A 26,918-nucleotide genomic window follows, 5' to 3' on the forward strand; every position below is an offset into this window, starting at 1 on the left:
AAATTCTAACAGTAAACTGACCAATGAAATAGTACAATTAGGGACACCAAAACTGAAAATTGGCAATTTTGCTTAAAAGACCTAAGTTTTGAGAAAATGACCAAAACCAACAAGTTTAGTGACCAAAATGTGGTATGTGGGTGAAGTTGGAATTCCCATACCTATTAAGCCTTAGAAAGTCAATAATTTGACTTGAATAGTATAGTGAATAGTAACTCGAAACACAAAATTTCAAGAACGTCGAATTTAGCACGTTAGAACTAGGTAAAAGTGAAGTTAAATTTATTATTGGATTTATGCTAAGTTATAGTACTGAAACACTGTGAAATTGTGTATTTCAGTGGAAAAGAATACCGAGATAGAACCCGAGGAGTCGAGTCAAGGCCAACAGGCGACTCATTTGAGGTTTGTGCACAATGTATACTTTTTATAATTATCTTCTGCATATTGTTTTGAATAATGTGAAATATTGAATTATGGCATTCTTATGATGTTTGATTTAAATTGTGAAAGTTATTATGTATATTTGAAATGAAAATGTTTAGTAAATTGTTAAGATAAGTTTTGAAACCACAGTGTCATGACCATATATTTGGACACCTCACTAGCACGACTAGTGGGGGTAATTAGTTTCGAATTTTGATTCATTCTCTGGAGAAGTGTTGAGGTGTGCCAGTAGAAGAGGATGTGAATGGATATCCATATATTTGAGCTAGCTAGCCTTGTGATGTGATTTCTCTTTAGCCTCTGGCTATTGAGATTCTATTTGTTTCGAATGGCATGATCTAACTGTGGGTTTTTATGAAATGTGTTTTGATACTTTGAAATGAACTTGGTTTGGATTTAAAATCTCACAATGCATGATTTGTACTTAATTCTCATGTTTAGCCAAATTTTTGAATAAATGTGATTTAAGTTTTGCATAAAGATTATTTTAGTATGTTGTGCACCACTGAGTCCTAGTACTCAGCGATAGCTTCTATTGCTGTCGCAGATACAGAGACTAGAGGAGTAGCAGACTGAGCTGCTGAGGTGTGAGGAGCTATCAGCTTAAAGTCTTCGGGTATAATTTATACCCTAACTGTAAATATTTCTTTTGATGTATATATTGCACATAAATGTATGGACATGTAAAAATGGGTCTTGAGCAGTTTGTATAAAATTTGTATAAAGTTGTACTATATATTGTAGTTTGAAATTCTCTTAATGTAAATTTTGTAATGATGTATCTAAATTGTTTTGTTTCTAATGAAATATGAATGGAACTATTTTATTTAATTTGAATGAAATGGATTGCTAGTATTTTGATGATCATTGGATAGTAGATTTGAAATTTGAAAGTTGATAAATGTGTTGAGAAATTGATTGAGATTGAGTATGAAATTGAAGCAGTTGTTGAGAAAAATTTTTAGAAGTGTTTTTTACAGGTATTTGAAGAACTGTTTTCTCAAAATACAGACAGAACTCTGTCAAAATTTTTATAAAATTTGCGAAAAAATAAAATGGGCCAAAATTTCCAACTAGCTTTCCACTTAATTACATGTTTTAAATACTTATTAGAAATATTCACCACTTATCAAAAATAAGAAAATTGTTTTAAAATCCCTTGTAGGGTACTTAATGAGTTATCAGTAGGTGAAGTTCAGTAGTTCATTAGGTATTTTACGGGATCATGTTATGCCTTACAGAAGGGTAAGGTATGACATCTTGGGCGATGGTGGGGCAAACCTTAGTGAGGACGTTGAGTCCCGAAAGGGGGGGAGAAAGGTCCCTTAAGCAAATCCCATATCGGCAAAGCACAAAAATGGTCTTGGGTTCAAAAAGTGGGTTCAAAAAGTAATGATATATAAAAGATGGGGGAACTAATCATTAGAGGCGCTTTTTGATGGAATAGCCTGGAGAGTTGGAAGAACTCCAGAGTTGAGCGTGCTCGCTTGAGTGAAATCCTAAGATGGGTGACTTCCTGGGAAGTTCTCCATTTCACCTATAGGACAAAATCGTGAGGCTTACGGCCAAAGCGGACAATTCCTCTAATGGTTGGAATCCGATCGTTACATTTAGTAATAGTTAAGGAGTAGTTTTGCCATTGATGAGGGCCTCCTGCCTAATCCCATGGAGGGAGAGAAGTTTCGACATAAGATGAAGTAAGGACATAAAGTTTAAGAAGAAAAGTAATTCTTGTTTTGCTCATGTAGTTGAAGACACTTTTTGTCATGTATATATATTAGATTATATTTAGAGGAGACTGACATGACTAACTAATATATTTACTGTTAGTTTATTGTGAAGGTTTTCCTAGATGTAATTAGGTTGATGGATGCAGAGTTTTAAATTTATAATTGATTATTATATTTAATGATAATGGAAGATGACATGCCCATGAATGTAGTCTTATATATGTGAACTATATAAATATAATATTTTATATATTTTTTTTTTGGTTTATACACTTTTACAGTGCAGAACATATAAAAATCATATGTTCATATATAAAAAAAATTTAAATATATATTTGATTTGATCTTATCATTAATATCAAAATAAATATTGGTAAGAATACATAGGAAGGGGTGAACCTTCCCTTTGATTTTATCTTTATAAATTGCATTTATTTAACTTAATATTTAATATTAAAATTACTACTGCTAAGAACTACATAAAAGGGGTGAACCTTCTCTTCGATCTCATCTTAATTAATTGAATTAATATTGCTAAAAAATACATCAAAATTAAATTAAATATTAGTAAATTTACCCATATGTACACAAATTTAACTTTATTCAAATTTAAAAAAATATAAAAAATTTTTAAAAATCTTTTTGCTGATTCAACATATGGTGAAATTTTTTTGTTAATATCAAAGCAACGTATATGTTAATATAAATTTTTTTATTTTTATTTTTTATTAATTAAAAAATTTTAAGAATTCATTAAAAAGCTCAAAATTAAAAAAAAAAATTAAATAGAGGCTCTTAAAGTTATATATATACATATATACTACTTAATTTAAAATAAAATTGCTCTGTTATGAAAAAAAAATGTTTTAATAAAATTTTACCATTAATCTCATTAAATTTTTATAAAATAATTTTTTTTCATAAAATAATTAATTAAGAAAAATTTAATAATTTAATAAAAAATAAAATTTATTCATGTAAAGAATATATATAATATTTTTAACAATGTTAGAGAATATTATAAATAAAATTAAATAAGATATATTTATTTAATATTTAATATTTATTATTTTAATTAAAATTTAAGATATTACAAAAAATAAATTTAAGAGATTAAAAATTTTTATTTTTTTATTTAATTAAGGAAAATTTTAATTAATTACTTTATTAAAAAATATGATTTTATAAAAATTTAATGAAATAAATCATAAAATTTAGTTAAATTACTTTATTTTTCTTAAAAAAATAATTTTTTTTATTGTTAATCAAGTAATCAAAGAATACAGCCCAGAATGTGAACCAAAGCAAAGCCTCGCAGAACCGTCCCTTTCCCAGTTTCCCTTGCCTTCTGCGGCTAGCGGAGCCGGTATGTTCAGAGGCAAAGAGAGAGAGATTTTTATTGTTAATCAAGTAATTAAAGAATACAGCCCAGAATGTAAACCAAAGCAAAACCTCGCAGAACTGTCCCTTCCCTTGCCTTCTGCAGCTACCCGAGCCGGAACGTTCAGAGGCAGAGAGAGAGAGATGCGTGCGATTGTTATCAAGTCGGAAATTGACATTGAGTTTTTTGTCTGAAGATTTGGTTATCTATGGCTTCCTTTCTCCTCTCTAACGCTAGTCTTTCCTCTCCTTTCCTCCACCAGAAACTGTAAGTTTCCTCTTGCTCTATATCTCCAATTCTTTTGTGTCCTTGAGATTGCATCTGTGATTATTCAATTGGAAATTTCGATTGTTTTTTAGTTTTTGTATCTTTTAGTTTCTGTTGTTGTTACAATTTGAATATTCTGCTATTGAATTTGTTTTTCCACCGTTTGTGTTTGTGCAGCACTAAATGTGAACAAAGAAGTACGACAATGCTTTATAGCCCAATTTTGAGAAACCCTAGAAACCTTACCAGCGTTAAGTGTGCAGTGGATGCAACATACGAAGGTATGACTTCTTTCTTAATTACAATTTTGAGATTTTGTTTTCATTTGAGTATTTTGTTTTATTATTATTTTTTAAATTCTAGGTCGATTAGTTTTGGTTCCATAATAAATAGGAAGAAAAAGGGCATATAAAGAATTTGACTCAAGACTCCAAAAGATAGAATCAAGAATGGGATGGAAATTTATTTTCGTTATTTGTTTCTGGATAGTGATTGAAGGAAAGTTATCAAGGGAATTCCAATTGGCTAACCTAAGAAAGTGTTCACTTAAATCATGTTTATTAGTGAACTTGGTTTATTGAGTCAATATATGAAAAAGGATCTTGAATCTATTGGAAGTTGATCTAAAGATGAATTTGCATTTCAGGTTTTGCTTCCCAGTTATGATTTCTATTGGGTTCATTTCTTGATAACCTTTTTGTGTGCAAAATTTTTTTGGTTGGGTATGAAAAGCAGTCCCACGTGGAGTTTGTCCACTTTTAGAATTTAAGCTCGTGAATCACCTAGATCCTTCTTCTGGAATGTAAAACACTTAATAGGACATTATCAGCATCAAGGTGGTTAAAAATTAGGACTCAGTGTCTCAGTCCAAAATTTGTGAGAGATCTTGAAATAAAATAGTAAAATTAGAGTTGGGTGATTCTACAGTTTCATATAATTAATTCTTGTGAAGGCATATGTTACAAAAGGGGGAAAAAATCTTAATACTTTCTTATCATGAAGCCAAAAAGCCTAAGATTTTTTTTTATTCAACAATAACTGAAGCAATATTAGAGTTGAGAAAAGGATTAGCCTCAACTGTTAGTTGCATAGCATTTTATCTCACGTGCCGTCCTGTCAATTCTTTCATCCTCGGTTCGAGAACGAATTTGGATTGGGGAGATCTTTGCAAATATAGCAAATGATGGTTTTATATTATTATTTCAAACAAAAGAGATGATAGCAACTAAAGAATAAAGATTCATCACCTCATGCAGAGTAGAACAAAATGACCTTTGTTAGACCCTGCACACCTGCAATATCATGCATTAAGATGAGAAGAAAGTAACAATATGTTGAGTATCAAGTATCAACATAAATACTTCTGCTAAATGTTAATGGGTGATATTGACAGCTTATTATGTCTCATTTTCACATGCTTAAAGAGCTGTGTAGACATGTGTGAATTTTCATGATTGCATGCGCACGTTCATGTTCATGTGAATGCACAAGAATGAAAAAAAAATGGTTATTGTTCTAATAGGTATTGTTATCTCTATCTACACCAATTAAACTTTCTCCGTATCATGTAAAAACTGTGTTTTACTTGAAAGTACAAGGACTACTGCACCAGTTTCTGGGTTGCCAAGTTCCTTGTTTTGGAGTGTTCATCATCCATACCCTTAGTCATTTTAAAGTGTTGGTCATTGGTACTTCAAGAACTGAAAGGTCTGAGTAACACAACTTTCAGCATCTGTGTGTGTGATATTTTAGTATTGGAATTTTTACTGTGGATCTAAAAGTAGGTTGTTTGACAAATTAAGTGATTTGCCTAGCTTGTGGTTCATATTGAAGCTGTGAAAGATGGAATGTCTTGTAATGTATGTTATTTGACATATTTGATTTTCTTTTTCAATGAACTGATATCTCTTGACCTGCTATTTCCCCTCTTGTTTGGCAGTTTCTGCTACTGTGAAAAAAAATATGTTGGAGGTGCTCAATTGGGTGAAAATTTGAATTGGATCACAATAATAATGGATAGGACTTTTTTTAACTGAAATAAGAATGGATAGAATTACAGATCTGTTGATCGATTTCCAATCCAAATTATGTCAATTTTGGAAAAGCACTATCATAATGAAAATGTACATAATAGAAAATAATGCCATTCTATTGAGGTGTGAATCTTTATTTTAGTCTCAAATTCTGAATTCAAAAATTCAAAACTGCCCACTATCCAATGAAGCCCTCTTCTTTCCTCTCATTAATTCTTTTTATATTATTTCTGGTAAGGACTACAATCTTTGCTGGTTAATTTCGCTGTATTTTATGGACTGTTGCTCCTAGTACATGCTTATAGCCTTATACTTGAGTAATGCATGCAGTTCACTCCTCTTTTTTCTTTTGCTTTCATTCTCTGATGTTGCTGTGCTAAAACTAACTTCATATATGTGTTGGTCGTTTCTTTAGGTAATATCCCAAAATTTCCTCGAATGAATGTTTGGGATCCTTATAAGCGTCTTGGTGTCAGTCCTTATGCTTCTGAGGAGGAAGTTTGGTCATCAAGAAATTTTCTCTTAGAGCAATATGCTGGACATGAGAGAAGTGAAGAGTCGATAGAGGCTGCTTTTGAGAAGTTGTTGATGACCAGCTTCAGAGAAAGGAAGAAAACAAAAATTAATTTGAAAAACAGGCTAAAGAAGAAAGTGGATGAGTCTCCACCTTGGGTTAAGAATTTGCTTAATTTTGTGGAACTTCCTCCAGTTGAAGTTATTTTTAGAAGATTGTTCCTCTTTGCATTCATGGGTGGCTGGAGTATCATGAATTCTGCTGAAGGTGGACCTGCTTTTCAGGTTTGTTTCTACATTTCTTTTCTTTATTCTGATTGTTTCACTGGTGACTTTTCGTGTAAGCATTTATGTATATACTTGCAACAGCCTTCCTGGTGAAGGCACAATATTCTCTCAGGGTTAAGAGTTAACAGTTAATGTCTTTCAAGTCAGGTTATGCCTCATAAACATTGCTGTGAATATTAACCCATGAATGGTAAGAATAAAGAATTAGGCTTCACAGTTCACACCTAAAATGAAAACTGAATTGTGGAGCGTTACAAATATTTGTAGGGTCAAAGTAGCTTAAAACCGTCCTAATCTCCTAAGGATTTGGGACTCCTAAAGAAAACTAAAAGAAATGATAGCCCTAAACCAAATGGACTAAAATTAAGAATTCAAAATAAAAATAAGTTCCTGAAAAGAACAAAACCAGAAGTACAAAATTAGGTGTCTTCTAAAAGATTAAATTTTGCAAGTTTCCTGCTTAATTGGCATCAAAACGAGAAGGCCTAATTAAGTTCCTAACTAAGTTTCTCATCATTAGATGCACGTTTTTGCTTGTACTTTGCATATAGGAAAACTATAAAGGGCTGCAAAGATGAAATGTCATGCCTGTCACTTGATGAGATGAACTAAATAACCTCGACTTTGAGTTGGAGTCCACCAAATCAAACATTATTTATGGGGCTGTTTGAGAGTAAGACAAATATATGAATATGCAGTAAATTGCCTGCCTTCTTATTCTTTATTTTAAATTATATTATGTCTCATGCAGGTGGCAGTATCTTTGGCAGCTTGCATATATTTCCTCAATGAGAAGACAAAGAACTTAGGCAGAGCTTTCATTATTGGGTGAGTTAATGAATAAAAAGAATGGAAGCTGCAGTTATCTACCAGCTCCCTTCCCCCTTCTACTTTTCCCCCTTTTTCTTCCCTCTCTCTCTCTCTCTCTCTCTCTCTCTCTCTCTCCTCCCTTATTTGTTACTTAAATGTGTCTTTTATGTGTTGCAGTCTTGGATCTCTTGCAGCTGGGTGGGTATGTGGCTCTATATTTGTTCCGATGATTCCAACAGTTCTAATACACCCAACTTGGACACTCGAACTCCTTACTTCATTGGTAGCATATCTTTTCTTGTTTGTGGCATGTACTTTTCTCAAATGAAATGACAACTGCATCTCACTAATGCTGGGAATTTTATTGAAGTTAATTCCATTTCTATATTAATTTAAATTCTCCTTTTCTTTTATAGATATTGAATTCCATGAAGTTGAGAATTCTATGATGCACCTTTAACCTGTTCTTCATAAATTGTTCATACTAGTGCTTGTTGAAGTGGTAGTATAGTTAAATTTTCCGGTTGAATATTTGTGTTGTAAGGTTGAAAGTTCTGTTGGCATGTTAATCAGGTAGATATCCTGGCAAGGACATGAGAACTCTGGTGGGTCCTGTTGGAGGCCTTGCATACTAGTTTACTATTAACATTTATCGGTAAAGAAACTGTTTTTGCACGGCATAATTTGTGGAAACGCTACATCTCAATTTTGAACTTTTTCCAACAGTAACACACTATCCATTTGATAAAAAGAGAGCCAGATGCAACAATACTTTCAGAAAAGATCCATTAGCCAGTAATTTAATTAGTTAATGAATTAATCTTATGTAAATGAATGAGGTCTTAAGAAACCTAATCTAAAACTAGATTAAATAACTAAAAACCAAAAAAGAACAAATTAAAATGATGTTCAAGGGTAGTAGTCTTTGTAGTACTTGGATTGGCTAAGGTTCCTCCTGGTGCAACAACTAGTAGAGTAAACAAGGACAACAAAAGCAAGGAGGCAGAAATTCATTACAGCTAAACTTCTCCATTCATTCTTAATATTGTCTAGAACTCCCCTCTTGCATGACTTGCAGTCATAGCACAGCTTATCCTGGGTATTACTCCATGTGGTGCAGTCACTGTCTTCCACTGACGGACCTGATTTTGGCATTATCCAGAATGTGGCATTCTTGAACTCAAATCCGCAGTATCTCGGTGGCTTGCAGCAACCGGACTGAAAACCGAAAAAAACCACCATTCTCAATATCAATTCCCAAGGGGTAACATTGACTAATATATGGTTTTACCTTCTTTATCTATCTTTTTTTTTTTCCCTATTAGTTGAAAAAATTCAAAATGAATTACTTATTTTATTTAATTTTTTAAATTTTAGATAATTAAATTAAATTTTTTTAAATTAGAGAAATATTATTCAAATCTCACATTAAAATTTGAGATTTTTTATTGTTATCACTGAAATGTTAGGTAAACATGCTAAGATTAAAATCAATTATATAATTTCAGTAGAAAGTAATTTATTCATAATAAACACCTCAAATGTGTGAATGAGACAAAGGCAGTTTTATATAATTACAAAAATAGAAAATGCAAAATCTTCATCATGCACTATTGACAGAAACACAAGTTGGACTGCATATTTAAGTCAAAAGTTAAAATCTCTAATTTTGAGTTTGATAATCGGATAAAATTTCTTAAAATTGAAAGTTTGTAATTTAATTGTCCAAAATTTAAAGAATTAAATAAAATGAGTAATTCACACAAAGTTTTGGATTTTTCTAACCAATAAGTTATTTTTTTTTCTTGATACATATAACTCCGACTAAAATTTGAACTCAATATCTTATAATCTTGAAAATAACTCTAATACCACTAAATTAAAGTTAATTTATTATCTGTATATCTTATGTTTTTAAGAAAGTGTATAAGATTGAATTCCTATTTTCTTACTCAACAAAACAGAATTGAATCTGAATTTCAATGATATTTGAAATAATCTCTTGAAGTTAAAAGATGAAACTATACAAGTGCAACATGAGCTATTTAAAAAGTAGAATGGAGGAAAATCTTTATAGCTATTCTTGTTTGTCATGTTCAGATTAAGTTCTAGCTACCCTTGAAAACTAAACTTTGCCATTAATTAATCAAGAACTACATGTTTGGAATTAGTTGATTTTCCAAATCTATTAATTTTTTTTTTCACAATTTGATAATTGCTATCAACCATTTTTTTTCCTCTAGTAGTATGCAAAAAATAACAATAACATTACACATATATGGTTGATCATATTCATAATAAAGATACAAGAATATGAAAAATCTATAATCAGCATGTCTTTCTTCAAAAAATTTAATTTTTGAGTTAAAATCAAGAAATTAAGAAATTTAATTTAAAAATAAAGAAATAAAACTTTTTAATTTTTTATTTAAATTAAAAAATTAAGAAATTTAATTTATAAATTTTAATTTTTAAATTAAATTGAGTTTAAATTGAAACTTTTGACTAATTTAGACAAAATATTAAAAATGTGCTAAATTGAACTTTCTAATAAATATAAGAGTGAAATTGAACATTTTAAAAAATAAATAATATTTCATTGAAGTAATACAAATAGAAAACATATATTATTTTTCTCTTAAATTATATGTGCAGAGAAAAAAATAAATCGGATTAATTAACTAATTAAAATTGATGCATAAACATAAAAATATACCTGAACTGGAGAGAATTGCTGCTTATAAAAATCTGAAGCCTCCTGATAAACATCAAGACCAAGACTCCTGCAGACCTGAGCATCAACCAAACAACTCCTAATCTCATCCCAATTCTTCCCTTGCTCAAAATGATTTCGCAGCCAGTTGGAGTAGTCTCCAAGCCTGTACTCCTTAAACCCTAACCCTGACAAGGCCTTGCCTGCACCTTCATTCGTAACGACAAAAGTGAGGGCCAGGTAAGCCGCCAACCCAATCACCATAACAAATGAAACAAAAGAATACATCCACAGGAAAATGGTGACGTTCCAGAATGAACCCATTAGCCCTATCAAAGCCATAACCAATATGAACACTCCTATTATCATTAACGGATTCTGGAGGACTTTCTGGCAATCAGAGCCGCTGTGCTGGCGGAGGTACAAGGAAGAGCTGATGGTGGCGATGCCAAACATCATCAGCATTATATTCATCATTGAAAATATGCAATTTGTTATGCGAATCATGGTGGGGCCTTGACCTTGAAGGAGTAGGAGGGTTTTTTGGCGCGAATTAATTAATGGTTTTTAGTTATTAACTGTTACGTACGTAGCGAATGATGAGGCTACGCACCAGTTTCTTGATCTCTCTTCTTGATTCTTGATTTTTGTTTGAGATAAAGAAAATGATTCCTTTTGAGATTAATTAAGAGCTTAATTTTTTGCATTTGTTTATTCAACTTTATTACGAATATGCCATTTTCTTGTTAGATTTGGTCGTGGTATTAGCTCCTAACTCGCCATTTCATCATCGAAAGTGGTGGTGGACCATGAAAACCGGTTTCTACTCTACCTAACATTGTCTAAATAAAATTATATTAAATGTGTGGTAAACACATTTCTCAACCGGAGAATTATAACCAAAGGGCATGATGGGGTGATAGGTCTTGCTGTTTTATATATTAAATGTTGTCTTCGCTCTTGAAACCCTTCTCAAGTTTGATGGTAGATTCCTTTTCATGGAATTATAAGAACGTCAAACAAATGAGAGAACTATAAATTTAAAAAGTTAATAAACATTATGCATTGGTATATATGAAAGAATTAATTATAATGGAAAGAAGTGATGTCTTACAAAAAAATGCAACAAAATCTTAAGCTAGCTAAGCTACAGTATATGGAAAAATTGACCAATTAGTCCTACAAATTAAAGAATGGTGGTAAATCTAGCAATATAGTTTCAGGACCAATTGCATTTTTTATCAAGAGAATTGTTCCTCTTGGCACAGCAAGCAGTAGAGAGGACAATAAGAGTGAAGAGGTTCACACAAACTAAGAATATAGCCAAAATTCTCCACTGCTTCCTTATGCTGGATAGGACCCCAGCTTTGCATGAATTGCAGTTGTAGCATAGCTGCTTCGGGTCGTTACTCCATGTCTTACAGTCACTGTCGTCCACTTCCGGCCCAGATTTTGCCGCCGTCCACTTTGTTCCATTCCTATACTGAAATCTGCATTCTGCCGGCGGCTTGCAGCAACCCGCCTGAGAACCAAATGAATGAAAAAAAAATGCAAATTAATGAGATCATGAGATGGCTAAGAAATTGAAGAAGTAATTACCTCCATGGGAGAAAATTTCTTCTTCAAGAAATCATTTTGGTTATTATCATCAGTAAAGGCCTTGCAAACTTTAGCTTCAATCAAACAACTCCTGAGTACATCCCAGTTCTTCCCTTTAACAAAGTGATTCTGTAACCAATGCGAGTAATCTCCAAGCCTGTGCTCCTTAAATCCTCTACCAGACAAGGCCTTACCCGCATCCTCATTGGTGACGAAGAAAGCGAAAGTCGTGAATACCAGGAGGCCAACAAACATAAAAAACAAGAGGATCAGATAAAGCCAAAACAAACAATTGTTCCTGCAGCATGAACCCACCAACCCCAGGAATGAAACTAGAAGCAGAAAGACACCCAGTATGACTAGCGAGTTCCGCAGGGATTTTTGGCAAGTGGTGGCGGAGGCATGCAAATGAATGTATACTCCGCCAGCTATGACGGCGAGGCTAACTAGGAGGAAGATGACGTTGAGAAGTGCGACTACAGTGTTGCTTACACGAACCATGGCGTCGACGATGGTGAGAGAGGATTGAGAAGAAGGGTTTTTCTTTGAAATAAGAAGAAGGGTTATTTATTATTAGGGTTTTGGTTTGCCTACACAGATTTGGATTTGAATTTGGAATGCGGAAACGGAAAAGCCGTTATGTCATGGCGCTGCTTGCGCAATAAAATGTTCCAGGTGTCTAACAGGAGAACTCCCACGTTAGATTGACCTTATCTTAAATATTCAAAGTGAGGGTGATTTATTGAATAAATTTTAATAATTAATCGTGAATTTATCCACATCATTTAATTTAAAAATATAATATAAAATCTCATTAATTTTTATATTTTATATCATAAAATTTTCTTAATTTTAAATTATTAATTTTTTAATTAAATACTGATCTGGACAATTCTAGCATAGAGTTTAGTCGGGTTTTTTTTTTCTACTCTTAAGTAATGTGTAAATTGAATTATTTTTCTCTCTATAGATATAATAATTTTTCATGTGTAGATAAAACAATTCTATATTTTGCATAAAAGAGAAAAGAAAAATATTGATAAAATACTATGTAGGAGTTGTTCACATCAATTTCTAACTAGAAAATTAATAATCGAAAATCACAGAGATTTTATCGTATAAAATTTAAAAATTTAGAGATTTTATGTTATATTTTAAAATTAAAAAATTATAATTTATAATCATATAAATTTAAATACAATTAAAAAATTATAATTTATAATCATATAAATTCAAGTACAGTTCTTAAATTTTATCCGTGAAATATTTGGAAACGGTAACCGACTTCCAATTAATGGCTGATTGGTCCATCGGAATAATTAAGCATCAAAACGTCGCCTTAAGGGTTTGCCTAACCTTTTTTTTTTTTTTTCACTCTCTTGTATTAAGATTTAATAAAAAAATATTGAGGTTTAATTAAAAATATGAAATTAAAGTAAGTATTGAATAATCAATAAGTGATTAAATTAATACTGTAAAATTGATCAGACAAATTTTACTTGTAAAATTTGAGGTTCAAATATTAAAATCGTCATTATTAAAATGATTTACTTAAATATCAAAAATCGCATACTTAAAGTCAAAAGTAAGTTTAACAATAATAGTTACCATGCTCTATCAGTTTTTCTAATTTTTATTATAATATTTTTTATTTAATTTAATTGAAATTTAAATTTAATATCTACCTAAAAAAAACTTAATATCTGATCATATGTTATATATAGGCTTTTTTTTTTAAATAGGAAATTTTAAAATTTATGTAGAACAATTTTAATATGATTATTGATTATGGATCTTATTATAATCAATAACCATCATTTTTATTTTACAGGCAAAAATTGCACTAAATAAATTCTCGAAATAGATCTATTATCAAACGAAGCACTGTGCAAATAAGAGAAATTATTTTAATATACTCGAGTAGGAGCCTTAAGCCAAATGAATAAAAAAAAATTAGTTTAATGTAATTAATGGTTTATGATTACATTACTGCTCGGATAAATGGGTGCTCAACTTCTCAATATATCCATGAAAATGGAGTTCAGTTAGCAGTTTACAAGTTTGTTTGTTTGTTTCTTTGTTGTTAGTGGTTTGTTTTCCTTGTTAGGCTCTGTGACGGCTCTCTTATCTGTGTATCCTTCTTCTGCTCCCCATTTTCATGCCTATGAAAGTTTTTGTCCATCCTCCTTCAACCAGCTTCTCATCTATTAACCTTTGGTTCCAAACCCATTTCAGTACTTTATAGCAAGTTCGTTACTCTCCATCTTTTTCTCCTTATAAATGAGCAACTAGGATTGAAAAATCTTTAAAACAACACAATGGCTGCAGGTATAAGCAACACCATCATTGCAATGATCAATTTCATCACCCTAATATTTGGCCTTATAGCCGTCTGCACTGGCATATACCTCTTCGCACACGGCGGCACTACCCACTGCCAGAAGCTCATCCAAACCCCTATCACGATAATGGGTTTGTTTGTGATGGTGGTTTCGTTCTTGGGGTTGATGGGTTCTTGCTACAGAGACAACTCTGTACTTATCACTTACTTGGTTGTCATCTTCTTTCTCATTGTTGGGATCATAGCCTTCACAATTTTCGTTTTCTTTGTCACTCATGAAGGTGCTGGTAACGCAGTCTCTGGGTTAGGGTTTAAGGAGTATAGGTTGCAAGATTTCTCTAAATTTTTTCAGAAACATACTTTCGATTATAAAAATTGGGATCGCTTCAAGAGTTGTTTGGTTGATGCTCATTTTTGCCAGAGTCTTATCCTCAGTGCTGATCATAATGAATCTGATTTTTATAAGATGAAATTATCTCCACTTCAGGTATTTACTTCACATCTTTTCTTTCTTTAAAAATGAAAACCTGTTGCTCAGTGTTGTTGGAATCGTTTCAACACTATAAAATCTCGACCAATTGTTAATATAAATTTTAATGTAATTCATTGTGTATATTTTGGTTGCAGTCCGGTTGCTGCAAGCCACCGACATCTTGCAAGCTGGAATATAAGGAACCAACAGTGTGGATGATGCCCAAATCAGGGCCTGCAGTGAATGACACAGATTGCAGCACATGGAACAATGGACAAGACTTGCTATGCTACGATTGCAATTCCTGCAAGGGTGGATTTTTAGCCAATTTAAGGGAAGAATATAGGATTTTGCTTGCCTATAACATCCTAACGATTGCCTTCCTCATTCTTGTTTATTTCATTGGTTGCTGTGCTAGGAGAAGCAACAAATATCGATATGTTAAGTATAGCCCCTACGTTAACGTTTGAGTCCAATTGCTCTGTATATTCTATCCTTCTCCTTCATCTTCCCTAGATCGTGTTGGTGTACAAAGAAAACTAGTGCAAGAATTCACAGAGAAATGGTAGCGTTGCTTGATGTAAATTAATCTCAACTAGCTAGTTATGAATTGTAGTTTGTAGCATATGCAAAATAGGGAAAATTTTATTTAAATTTGATCCGATATGAATTTAAAATATAAAATTGTGAGTATTAATTATTTTAAATGCAAGTTACATTATATATATTATATCTTGAATTTATAATAAACTGAATATAAATAAAAAAATTATACAAATATACTAGACATTAATTAATTTAATTTTTAATTTTTCAAATTTTGATCATTCTCAATTTTCCTAATGAAAACTAAACAATTATTTGTCAAGTTTTACTTTTTTTTTCATATTAAATAGAAAATTTTACTCTAAAGTAAAAAAAAAAAATCGAATGAAACTGATATATATATATACAATGATTTTATTATATGACCACTTATAATGAAACCCATCACAATCAATTATTGTAATAAAATAATTATATATATATTAATTTTATTGTATAATTTTCCAAAAGAAAGAGGATGAGTAGGGAATTTTAATAATTCCAATATGGCCAAACCATTTAGCCAGATGATTACTAATAATACATGCCTATAAATTCAATAATGAAGATGCATCATAATAACTTTTTTTATCATTTATTATTCAGTGTAATTTTTTTTTTTTTTTACCATTAGATATAAGCCATTATTAAAATTTGAAATTAAATGACATTTTTCATGGGTAAATTACATTTCAATACATGCTATTTGTCCCATCTTTTACAAGTAAGGTAACATTTTTTTTTATTTAATTGTAACCTCCTCCTTTGTTTTTTTTATTAAATCATAATTAACAATGAAGTCCAAATAAAAATATCTTATAAAAATATAAAAAGGAAGAAATAGGGTTTCAATATCCAAGTAATTTTCATTTAAATTCTAATAATCATGTTTTCAAAAAAAAAAAAAAATCTAGCATATCATTGATTATTTCAAATTAGAATTAATTTGGTTCTTGAAAATTATTTAAGATGCAAACTTTAATCATTAAAATACAATAGAATATATATATATATATATATAAATTATAATATTTAATAAAGCAAAATAAAAATTTAAAATGTCATGTACATCTACAATATAGTTAATTAAATGAATAAATTACTATTTTGTCTCTATCTCTCTCTTTCATTTTTCATCTCTCCCCTTTGCTTCATCCAATTTTGATTCCTGCAATTTTAATAAAAAAAAAATAAAAAATAAAAAAAAACAAATCCAAAACACCTCAAGCAAGGCTGAGTAGAATTTGGTTTACACGGAAATAACAGATCAAATCAATCTGAATTAGGAATTTAGTTCTATTTATTAGATAAATGAATTTAATTTTTATTTTTTAAAAAAAATCAATTTAATTATTTTTAATTTTAAGTGAAAAATTTCAGTTAAACCAAACCAAAAAATTGCAAACGAATACGTTTAGTTCATTATTGATTATTTAATAAATAAATAATTATAAAGATTCTTTTATTTTATTTTTTTCAAGAAAACAAATTATGCAAAAACATTTATTTTAATTTAATTTATTTTGACAACATGTAACTATACTTAGATATTTTATAATTTATTTATAATTTTATAGTTATCTCAAGAAAATTATATTTAATTTTAATATAAATTTCTTTTTATTTATATGAATATATAAATTCTAATTAGATTCATTACTTTATATTTAATTATGAATAAATAATTATTATAATAATTATTTGCATTTAATAAATTTATATATTAAATAATTATTTAAATTTATTTTTATTTAATAAATAATTATTTAGATTATATAAATATGTTTATATTTAACTGGTTATATATCATAAAGAGTTAACAATATTTTACATTTAAATTATTATATGTTATATAGAATTTTAAAAATTAAAAAATATTAATATTTAAATATAAAATAAATAGTTAATCAAACATAAAATGAGAATCTATTTAATAAAATAAAACTTGAGTGATTTAATTGTTAAAAAAAAAAGAGAGAATTAACAATAAATTTAAATAAAGAGATCATTTTTTTTATAAAATCAAAATTTAAAATTTAAATTAATTTTCATAAAAAAATAAAAATTAGACCTTAAAAATTTCTTATAATTAATTAACCAAATAATAATTTGGCCTAATTGGCGGCCCTGCTTGTTGGTCAAAAACATGGACGCACGTACACCTAACCAAAGCAGCCAATCTGTGATCGCTCATCAAAGCACCGTCCTTTCTAACAACCACCAAAAACAACCAGCTTCAACCTTCAAAGTTCAAACGCCCACTTGCTTTCATCGCCGCTTGGCGGAGTTCACGACGCTCTGCCCCTCTCTTTCCTCTTCTATAGAAACCCCACTAAGACCCAGCCTTTCTCTTCACCGCCGTCTCTACAAGTCCCCTAAAACTAGAAGACCAGAGACGAGTGCAACATAAAGAAATGGCCTTGGCCACTCAACCAGCCGCCACCGCCACCACCAACCTCCTCAACAAGTCCTTCTTTTCCTCTAAACCCCAATCTTCCACTTCCATTCCTTTCCCTTCTGTAAAGCCTCGTTCTTTAGTTGTGCGCAACTCCGTCACGGTGGCGCCACCTTCTCCGACGAAGATCGCCAAGGAGTGCAAGGTCAAGTCGGTGAAGGCGAGGCAAATCATTGACAGCCGAGGGAATCCCACCGTCGAGGTTGATCTCTTCACCGATGATCTTTACCGGTCCGCCGTCCCCAGTGGCGCCTCCACTGGGATCTATGAAGCTTTAGAGCTTAGAGATGGGGACAAGAGTGTTTATGGTGGTAAAGGAGTGCTTAATGCTGTTAAAAACATCAATGACATTTTGGGCCCTAAGCTAATCGGCGTTGATGTCAGGTAATAGCCAACTTAACAATTTTTATACCTTTTAGTTACTGTGTTGACTTGTTTGGTAATCAAGGTTATTAGGGAAGTGCTTTATATTGCTTTCTAATTATTGAACGCAGTGCAATGTCCATTGACTGGTTAATTGTAGAAGGTGTAGATAGAGCCCTTGTTGCCTTTTATACGCTTGAAAAAATTTTCAAATATATGTTAAGAAAATATTGTTGAAGTTGGGGATGTTATGAAATCACAGCTAGGAATGTTTTTGTTTTACTCATGTCTGAAAATTTCAATGAAATAATATTGGGGTAGCTGAGGTACAAAGTTGGCAGTGTTGATCATCCAGGCAGCTTGAATCATGTTTCAAATCTTGTTTGCAGTGACAAAAATGTTAATTTGCGGATAGATACAGAGAGCCTGTCTTTTAAGTTCTAATGGCGATGCTTGTAATAAAGTCAACCGTTTTGCTAGTTTGGATGTAAACTAGGTCGTTTTATTAAAGCACTATACCTCTCTTACACCTGAAACTAAAGGAAGGAGAGTACTAGTACCTCTCTTATAGCAAGCCTGCCCGAGGATTAGAACCTTAGTCAACAAGGTGGGGGGCAAAACCCACTTCTCAGCTAGTCTAAGATTGGTCATTATACCTCTTTTACAGCATTGCCCGTAGTAAGCTGTGATGGTTTGTTTTTCTAATTTATGCTTGTGGGTAGATTCTTTCATATAAGGTTATAACTGTTGCTTTTATGTTTCGTAAGAAACCAAGATGAAGTGGATGCTATTATGCTGGATATTGATGGAACTCCAAACAAGTCGAAACTCGGAGCTAATGCTATCCTTGGGGTATCTCTGAGCATTTGTCGAGCAGGTGCTGGAGCAAAAGCAGTGCCCTTGTACAAGCACATTCAGGAAATTTCAGGAACAAAGGAGCTTGTCATGCCAGTTCCTGCTTTTAATGTCATAAATGGAGGCAGTCATGCTGGAAATAATTTAGCTATGCAAGAATTTATGATATTGCCAGTAGGTGCAACCTCATTTGCCGAGGCCCTCCGCATGGGTAGTGAAGGTATGCAAACTAGTGCTTTTATCTCTATTCTTTATATTGGAATCACGTATACCAACTGGCCCTCAATTTGGAATTTGAGTATGTGCTTACGTTTGTGGATGTCTTCAATCCACTTTCAATCAGACCTGTGGAATCCTTTTGATCTCGAAAATGTTTTGACTCGAATAGAAAAAGAAAATAAAAATGAAATTCAGCTGCTGTGAATCAAAGTTGACCAAGATATGGAGTCGAATATTGTTATCAATTTTAAATATTATTATTAACCTACAGTTTACCATGAAGTTGTGCTTTAGTTTGTTGGCATGTTTACTTTAAAATAAAAATTCATCACTGGTGAGTAGTAGTCTAGTAGATAACTGTTTTATTTGTTGATGCCACAGTTTATCATACGCTGAAGGGAATTATCAAGGCTAAATATGGACAGGATGCTTGCAATGTTGGAGACGAAGGGGGATTTGCTCCTAATGTGCAGGATAATAGGGAGGGACTAGTTTTGCTTATGGACGCAATTGAAAAGGCTGGTTACACAGGGAAGGTATGCTGCATTTAATTTCTTTACCCCTGAAATTGAAACTTTCACTTGTACTAAATGTGGACTCAAAGCAATGATGCAGATCAAAATTGGAATGGATGTTGCTGCCTCAGAATTTCTCACAAAGGATGGAAAATATGATTTGAACTTCAAGAAACAACCAAATGATGGGGCTCATGTGCTCTCAGCTCAGAGCCTTGGTGAGCTCTACAAGGACTTTGTCAAGGAGTTCCCTATTGTGTCCATTGAAGACCCTTTTGACCAGGATGATTGGAACTCATGGGCTTCATTACAGTCTTCAGTTGATATCCAACTTGTTGGGGATGATTTGTTGGTCACAAACCCAAAGAGAATTGCTGTAGCAATTCAGAAAAAGGCTTGCAATGGTTTACTTCTCAAGGCAAGACTCAAAATCATCTGTGTCTCAATTGTTTGTCCTTGTACTAGAGTTATGAGATTTTTTTTTTGTTTGAAAAATAAAAAAAAAAGTACAAATGATAACAAAAAGTTGGAAGGGTTCCACATAAATGTTTGATTTTATTTCACATTAATCTGTGGATTTTTCAGGTTAACCAGATTGGCACAGTGACCGAGTCCATTAGAGCAGCACTCGACTCAAAAGCTGCAGGTTGGGGTGTGATGGTCAGCCACCGAAGTGGTGAAACCGAGGATAACTTTATTGCCGATCTTTCTGTTGGCTTGGCTAGCGGACAGGTTTTATTAGCTGAAATACTTTGCCATCTATTGTGTGTTTCTTGAAAATATTGAATTGACTGTTCATGCTTTTTGTATAGATCAAGACTGGAGCTCCTTGCAGAAGTGAGCGATTGGCCAAGTATAATCAGGTAGACTGTAACAACTTACTGAATAAGTAGCATTCTCCATTATTCCAAAGGCATTCCAGTTTACATTGTAGGCTAAGGGGGCTGAACAAGTAGCTAGAGATAATGTTGAGACTAAGGTGTTGATATGAGAAATAATTGACTGAGGTTATAATTTTGAGAACATACTGTATAAAAGACCTTTCTGGGAGCATGAGTAACAAGGCTAATTGTTTATCTTAATTGACGGCCAGCGGACTTGAACCAATCTCCCAGAGAGTGGTGTGCTTCTCTTAAACATTTTTTAGTACTTTAATCTTGTTTGTTAATAATTTCAAATCTCTGTAAACTTTTGTTTGTTGTGTTTGTAACTTCTTATTTGGGTATTGATTTGGTTGCAGCTTCTGCGGATTGAAGAGGAACTTGGAAATGTTCATTATGCCGGTGAAGCTTTCAGATCCCCTTAGGACAGAGGGGGAGCTCAGTTTCATGGCATAGGATATTCACCTTGGAGAATTTACAAAAAATTTTGGCAGAACCAGGCAACATAGATGTGAATTAAAAACACAATTATCTAATTACTTTGGCATTAGAAACCACATTTTCTCAAAATCTTGAAAGAAGTAAGTGTGCCTCTGAATAAGGAAGTCTGAATCTGAATGGTGTTTCCAGATCTGCGCCACTACTTGTTGTAATTTTATGTACCCTTATATAATGATAATGGATTTGGCAAATGGGAACTCATTTTCAATTACATTGAATTTGCGTTGGATTAATTATATGCTGCTGAGTTCAAGGTACAGTGTTTTTGGTGTGATAACAAAATAATGGGGAAGACAAAAAATATGAAACAATTATCAAAAGAAAGAAAATAGAAAAAGAAAATTCATTATCCTTTTAGTATATATTTTTCCACTTTCTTTCCTTTTTTAAATTTTAGAGTGAGACTACAATGACCCCAACAAATAAGGATGCTATCAAAATCCAATATCATTCATTTGGATAAAAGACACAAGGAAATGATAATCTGAAAAAAGGTCCAATAAGGTAAATTTTGATTGCTACATCATTCTCCGTAAAGGAAAATAGAAAATCCATTGAAAAAGTAAACCTGTACAAGTTAAATAATAAAACATATTGGAGACTTGATAATGTAATGAATACAATTTCATGTGCAAAATTCTGTGCTAAGTATAGAAAGTAACAGATTTGTGGCTGATAGCAAGCTATTACATTCACAAGTCTGTGAAGCTTGAACCAAACGTGAGTATATGCACAGATTCTACTGATAATAAGAGCTACACATTAACAGCTGGGCCTGTATATACTCCTTGATGCATATAAAGATTGTCTGGTGTTGATATCTCTGCAAGCCATGCATAGTCCTCTTCTTTACTATCACTTATTTCTGCTCCATTTCCTGTACCTGCAGTGTAAAATGTCCAATAAGCTACAGAACATCTAGCACGTTGCTCATATAAGAAATTTCAAAGATAAATGCATTTCAACCAACACATGCAGCATTCGTAAAGATTTGCAGGCAGAGAACAAAAAGTAATGGTAAATACAAAGAGAAGAATACTTACAGAAGGGGGAATAAGGGTAATCATGGTAGTAAGTACATTTCCTCCCTGCATCTTCACTGTAAGAGGGTGTGAGAATGTCGAGCACAGCACAAGGGGTGACTGCAGTGAAGCAATGAAGATTCCCCCCACTTTTTGGGTACAAGACTGATGTCCCGCATGGAGCTGTCAAAACTTTATCAACTGCCAACTTCGCCAACTTTACTGCCAAAGATAAATTATTGTCACAAGTGTGTGCCATATGTATTTCAAATTTGGTAATAGCAATTCCTGCTGCTAATTGCGCATAATTTTATCTTTTTTCTAATACCAAATCACAGTGCAAAGCCAAACAATCACCATCTCGCACAACTAATGGCAACAATTAGCAGTTATAACAATATGGTTGAGTCATACTCACAATGATGAGCCTTGTACAGGTCAGGCAAGACAAAGTCAATAAACCGTAATGTTCTTATGTTCATACAAAATGTCTGCAGGCAAGTCCATAATTTAATCGAAACAATCATCCAACTTACCAGCTTCCCTTACATACATAGCCAAACAATGAGTTGATCTAAAGTTTCTCCCATAAATGGGACTGCTTTAGGCTGCACATTACCATGCTTTAGCAACAAGGCCAACAGTGTGAGCAATCACACTATTAGTGGATTTCTTTCATTAAGGGAGCATTTGGTTGATGAGAGGTCAAGAAACTGCAGGGGGAATCTGAGTAATCTGTGTTGGGTTTACTCAGGAAATCTATGATTACCCACACTCTCACATTCTAAGAATCTCATTTACAGAGGAATCTCACATTTTCTGCTTGGAATATTAGACAATATGTTGGATAATTATGCCCCAAAATCTTTTTTCTTTTTTTATTTTTATTTTTTATTTTTTCTGGTTCACAAATACCTGCAACAAGAATTATAAGCCACATATTTTTGTAGTCCTTTTTCTCCCTAATTTCTCTTATGACCATCTTAACGCAATTAATATACTTTCTTCTACTTTTATGCCCACCATATTAAGTAGATGTTATCCTAGGCAGCATTTAGATATCTTTGATTAGTTGACAGACAATATGCACTGAGTTTTGTTTATAGTTTTATCATATTTGTAAGTGCTATCTCCAATTTATCACAACTATGTATACAATATTGCTGCCTTTTTTTTTATTATTTTTCCTTTCTTTCTTTCTTTCTTTTTCTTTTGCTTTGCTGCTTGCTAGACAATTGACAAAATGCACATAAATGTTTTTCCCCCCTTAAATTGATCATAAAGTTTTGACAAATGTATATATAGTGAAATTCATATTATTGCAAGAATCTATACCTTAATTTCACATTTAACTGAAGCAAAAGGGAATGGTATTTCTGCTTTAAAAAAGAACACTAATCCATATTAAAATAATAAAAAAAGCAAAAAATTAAAGGGCAATTTAGAAAACTTGAAGTTAAGGTATAACCTTAATCTTGCCCTGAATACCTACATGATTCAGAAGATGAACCAAAAGTAGTAATCATACATCCACCAAATTGTTCCCCCCCAATTAAACAAAACAATGATTTTATGCCTAGACATTACATTCCTCATAAAGTGATTCCAAAAGAAAATTAGAATCCATGAACCAAACACCAACTAATGCAGTGGAATAACCACCACGATTGATAAAATTCATTGTAAAATATATGCTGCTTCTGAACAATAGTAATCCTGAAAAAATGGCTCTATTTTTTTTTTTTTTAAATAAAACTGAATAACTTGCTGTATTATTGCATGGAACAAATGTGGAATGTCTAGAAAACAATGGGTGGATAATGTGATTACTGGTCTAGTCCACTCAGTTCACTTAAAAAAAAAAAAAAAAACTCGAAATGTGGATACTCCATGATCAACAAAATGTTTGGTCATTATGGAAACATATATGAACAACTCCATCAAGCTAGAAGAAATTTGATCCAAAGTTGAAGATCAGAAATTCACTGGTTCCAACTGATGGTTACAAAAACAAAATGATGCAGTTTCATAAATGTGCCACAAATTGAAACCAACATCAACAAGATGAATATGAGAATGGTTTTTGATTTAGAATTTAAATTAAATCTAGGACCACCACCCAAATATTTGTAGAGGATTTTAATATTAAACTATAGTGTTAAAGCACACCAACTATTTCAAATGCAGATAGTTACTGTAGGAAGGTCATGGCCATGGGAATAAATAATTAGAAGGTATAGAAGTAATAATTAAAAATCAGTTCATTTCATTTTGTGGAACCCATAACACTGTCATGCTAGAAGCCAGAAAAGCAAGTCAAAAAAAAAAAAAAAAAACCTCGTGAATTACAAGATCCCTTGCTTTCGTAAATGCAGGTAGGTTCAACCCAATCATAAGCTTTCACATGCAAGGAACCATAGAGAACTTTGCTGAAAACAGTCATGCCAGGATGGTCATGGAGTGGAATAACTGAGGAAGTAGGAAAGCAGAATATACACATCTGCATAAACAATTATTATTCACATCAAGCAGTTTTGAACAGCAAGAACTTATATTTCGTTTGTAATTTTCAGATTTCGTGTGCAAATAAAACAGGTGCTCAAAAAATATTAAGGCAAAATTTGGTGCAATTTTTTGCTTCTCAACATACATGGAGCCATGGACACCCAACAATTCTAGAAACAGAAAAGGAAATGAAGGGGAAAAAAACATATGTATTATTAAAGTTGAGCACACTAAGTATGTAATAAAATGTCAAAATTTAAAAACTGTAGATATGGCTGTACGAAAGTATTCCAGAGTGAGGGCCATTGTAACAATCAACAAGCTTAAAAGCAAATTCCCCATGAAAAAAAGAAGAAAAAGCTCAACGTAAAACTATCGCACTCATAAATATCTATGTAAGTAATTGGCTGAGCCCATCTAGCTGCGCTACTTAATCTGTTCAGTACAAAAAAGCCATACCCTGGATCATAATCTGGATTTTCCTCTTTAAGCCCTACATCAACAGGGTGAACTGTGTCTGCAAAACAGACATAGTTAACGATAGCATATGATAAATCTGTAATATGACTTTATCAAAAAAGCATAACATCCCTCATTTTCTCTTGCCATAAACAGTGGTTAAGGAGGAATTGGTTCCATTGAAGAAAATTCAGAACAATTATGGGATAAAATATAATAATTATGCATTGTCTCCCATATAAATCATAGATGGTGATAAAATTCACATCTGAAAATGGATTAGTGTCATGCGCTTGATAATTTGAATTTCCTCCTATCAAGCATTTCTGGAGTTAAGAGATTACGGTCCAAATAGCAGGTTGTTTTGCAGTAAATCAGTAGAAACCATATCTCATTTGACCAAAACAGCATTCAGAAAAGGAGGAAGAAGAAGAAGAAAAAGAGGAAAACTTTTTCCATCTAATGAAACAAAACCCAATTATTAACAAGTTTCATTTCCTCAATTCCAGCCTTAAAACAGAGCAAACACATAAACTTCCACAAAATTCAAGAAACCCACCTAAGAATTGAGCCAAACATGAAAATTACAGACACAAATCAATTAACAACAGAAAAAAAAAAAAAGAAAAGGAAAATACCCAAAAGACAGCAGAGCTTGTGGATAGCTGGGGAAGAAGGAAGAATTCCCGAAGGCGTGAAGGTGGTCGTGCAGAGATCGTAAAGAGCTTGAACTTTAGAAGAGGAGCTTTGCCCCACCATGCTTACGTGGCTCCTGAAACACACAGAAAAGCAGGTTGTTTCTGGCTCCCAAAGGAAATCCTTCAGGCCTTATCAGTTGCTTGGTGTAATTTTGAAAACATTTCTTCAATGAATGAGAAATATTGAAGAAATAAAAGGATAAACATATAAATAGCAGATTTTGTTAGGCCCAAAAAAGGAGGGTACTGTACAAATAAAAATCCTGAAATTTAAGGTTTTTAATAATTTTATTTAAAATTTTTTAATAAAAAAAGAAAAAACACAAACTTTACCTTTTTAGTAATTGTATCTCAAATTTTTTTAATAAATATACTTTAAATTTTAAATTTTTATTATAATTAAACACATCGTTAGTTGCACCTTTCAATATTAATAGAGATATTAGTAGTGTTAGTATTTTTAATATTCAAAATGATACTAATTAAACTTAATTTATAATAAAAAAATATAAAATTTATTTATGATAAAACTGATACCACTTTCACCACTTTATCATCTTGATAAATTATCACTTAAGCTCCCAACCTAACTGTATTTTTATAAAGACTCAACCTCACTCCCTATCAACATTCTCTCTCAACAATTCAACTAAACCCACCTTGGCAGCCTCAAAATATGACTCATTACTATATTAATTATAGTTTATTTTATTATATATTAAATTTAATTAATTTTAATTTGAGAGATTAGAAGTGCTAACTTAATAACTCTACTAACATTTAATGGAGCAACTAATAGTAAGGTTCAATCATAGTAAATTTTAAAGTTCATGATATATTTGTTAAAAAATAGTTTATGATACAATTGTTAAAAAATATAAAGTTTAGGAATTTTAGGATATTGTCACCATTAAAATTAATGGTAAAATAGATGGCAGGGTACAATTATTTAAAAATTCAAAATTTATGGTATTTTTGTTAAAAAAAGTTTTTAGAATAGAATTGTTAAAAGCTTCAAAGTCCAAGACTTTTTTGGACTTATTTATCTAAAAAATAACTTCAACCCATTTCTTTTCTCTCTCTAAACCCAAAGCTCACCCTTACCTCTAAAGTTTAAACTCAATTTAGTTTTCAGGAGAGGTCCGGCCATATGACCAATGACCTTCCCCTCTCTCTGTCTTTAGTTTGCTTCTTGCTTTTAGTCTTAGTTTGTTTCCTTTCCATTTCTTTTGTTTTTGTCCAACAATGGAGTTTAGTTCTCCTCCT

The 26,918-nt window shown here is 32.0% G+C and overlaps 6 protein-coding genes across 6 annotated transcripts; 3 read left to right on the forward strand and 3 right to left on the reverse strand.

Annotated features, from left to right (window-relative positions):
- The first annotated feature begins 3,462 nt into the window (after positions 1–3,462).
- LOC110640572 (protein CHAPERONE-LIKE PROTEIN OF POR1, chloroplastic) lies at positions 3,463–7,902 on the forward strand. Its single transcript, XM_021791924.2, has 5 exons — positions 3,463–3,825; positions 4,003–4,106; positions 6,274–6,656; positions 7,411–7,487; positions 7,647–7,902. Exons 1-5 carry the CDS (start codon positions 3,767–3,769, stop codon positions 7,795–7,797), a joined length of 774 nt encoding a protein of 257 aa, XP_021647616.2. The 5' UTR covers positions 3,463–3,766; the 3' UTR covers positions 7,798–7,902.
- Positions 7,903–8,141: 239 nt separating this feature from the next.
- Positions 8,142–10,815, reverse strand: LOC110640571 (tetraspanin-8-like). Its single transcript, XM_021791923.2, has 2 exons — positions 10,186–10,815; positions 8,142–8,687 (listed from the first exon to the last, which is right to left on the reverse strand). The coding sequence occupies exons 1-2, from the start codon at positions 10,687–10,689 to the stop codon at positions 8,379–8,381; spliced, it is 813 nt and encodes a 270-aa protein (XP_021647615.2). The 5' UTR covers positions 10,690–10,815; the 3' UTR covers positions 8,142–8,378.
- Positions 10,816–11,277: 462 nt separating this feature from the next.
- Positions 11,278–12,344, reverse strand: LOC110640554 (tetraspanin-11-like). The gene is made up of 2 exons (XM_021791900.2): positions 11,782–12,344; positions 11,278–11,704 (listed from the first exon to the last, which is right to left on the reverse strand). The coding sequence occupies exons 1-2, from the start codon at positions 12,280–12,282 to the stop codon at positions 11,402–11,404; spliced, it is 804 nt and encodes a 267-aa protein (XP_021647592.2). The 5' UTR covers positions 12,283–12,344; the 3' UTR covers positions 11,278–11,401.
- A 1,755-nt stretch (positions 12,345–14,099) lies between these two features.
- Positions 14,100–15,064, forward strand: LOC110640556 (tetraspanin-11-like). Its single transcript, XM_021791903.2, has 2 exons — positions 14,100–14,609; positions 14,750–15,064. Exons 1-2 carry the CDS (start codon positions 14,100–14,102, stop codon positions 15,062–15,064), a joined length of 825 nt encoding a protein of 274 aa, XP_021647595.2.
- Positions 15,065–17,341: 2,277 nt separating this feature from the next.
- LOC110640570 (enolase 1, chloroplastic) lies at positions 17,342–21,179 on the forward strand. The gene is made up of 7 exons (XM_058136960.1): positions 17,342–18,018; positions 18,765–19,072; positions 19,453–19,607; positions 19,687–20,004; positions 20,172–20,318; positions 20,399–20,449; positions 20,827–21,179. Exons 1-7 carry the CDS (start codon positions 17,594–17,596, stop codon positions 20,890–20,892), a joined length of 1,470 nt encoding a protein of 489 aa, XP_057992943.1. The 5' UTR covers positions 17,342–17,593; the 3' UTR covers positions 20,893–21,179.
- Positions 21,180–21,445: 266 nt separating this feature from the next.
- Positions 21,446–25,810, reverse strand: LOC110640573 (plant cysteine oxidase 3-like). The gene is made up of 5 exons (XM_021791925.2): positions 25,593–25,810; positions 24,861–25,012; positions 24,328–24,490; positions 22,012–22,212; positions 21,446–21,851 (listed from the first exon to the last, which is right to left on the reverse strand). Exons 1-5 carry the CDS (start codon positions 25,711–25,713, stop codon positions 21,724–21,726), a joined length of 765 nt encoding a protein of 254 aa, XP_021647617.2. The 5' UTR covers positions 25,714–25,810; the 3' UTR covers positions 21,446–21,723.
- Between the last annotated feature and the right edge of the window lie 1,108 nt (positions 25,811–26,918).

This window comes from Hevea brasiliensis, chromosome 2 (genome assembly GCF_030052815.1).
Source record: "Hevea brasiliensis isolate MT/VB/25A 57/8 chromosome 2, ASM3005281v1, whole genome shotgun sequence".
Taxonomy (NCBI): Eukaryota; Viridiplantae; Streptophyta; class Magnoliopsida; order Malpighiales; family Euphorbiaceae; genus Hevea; species Hevea brasiliensis.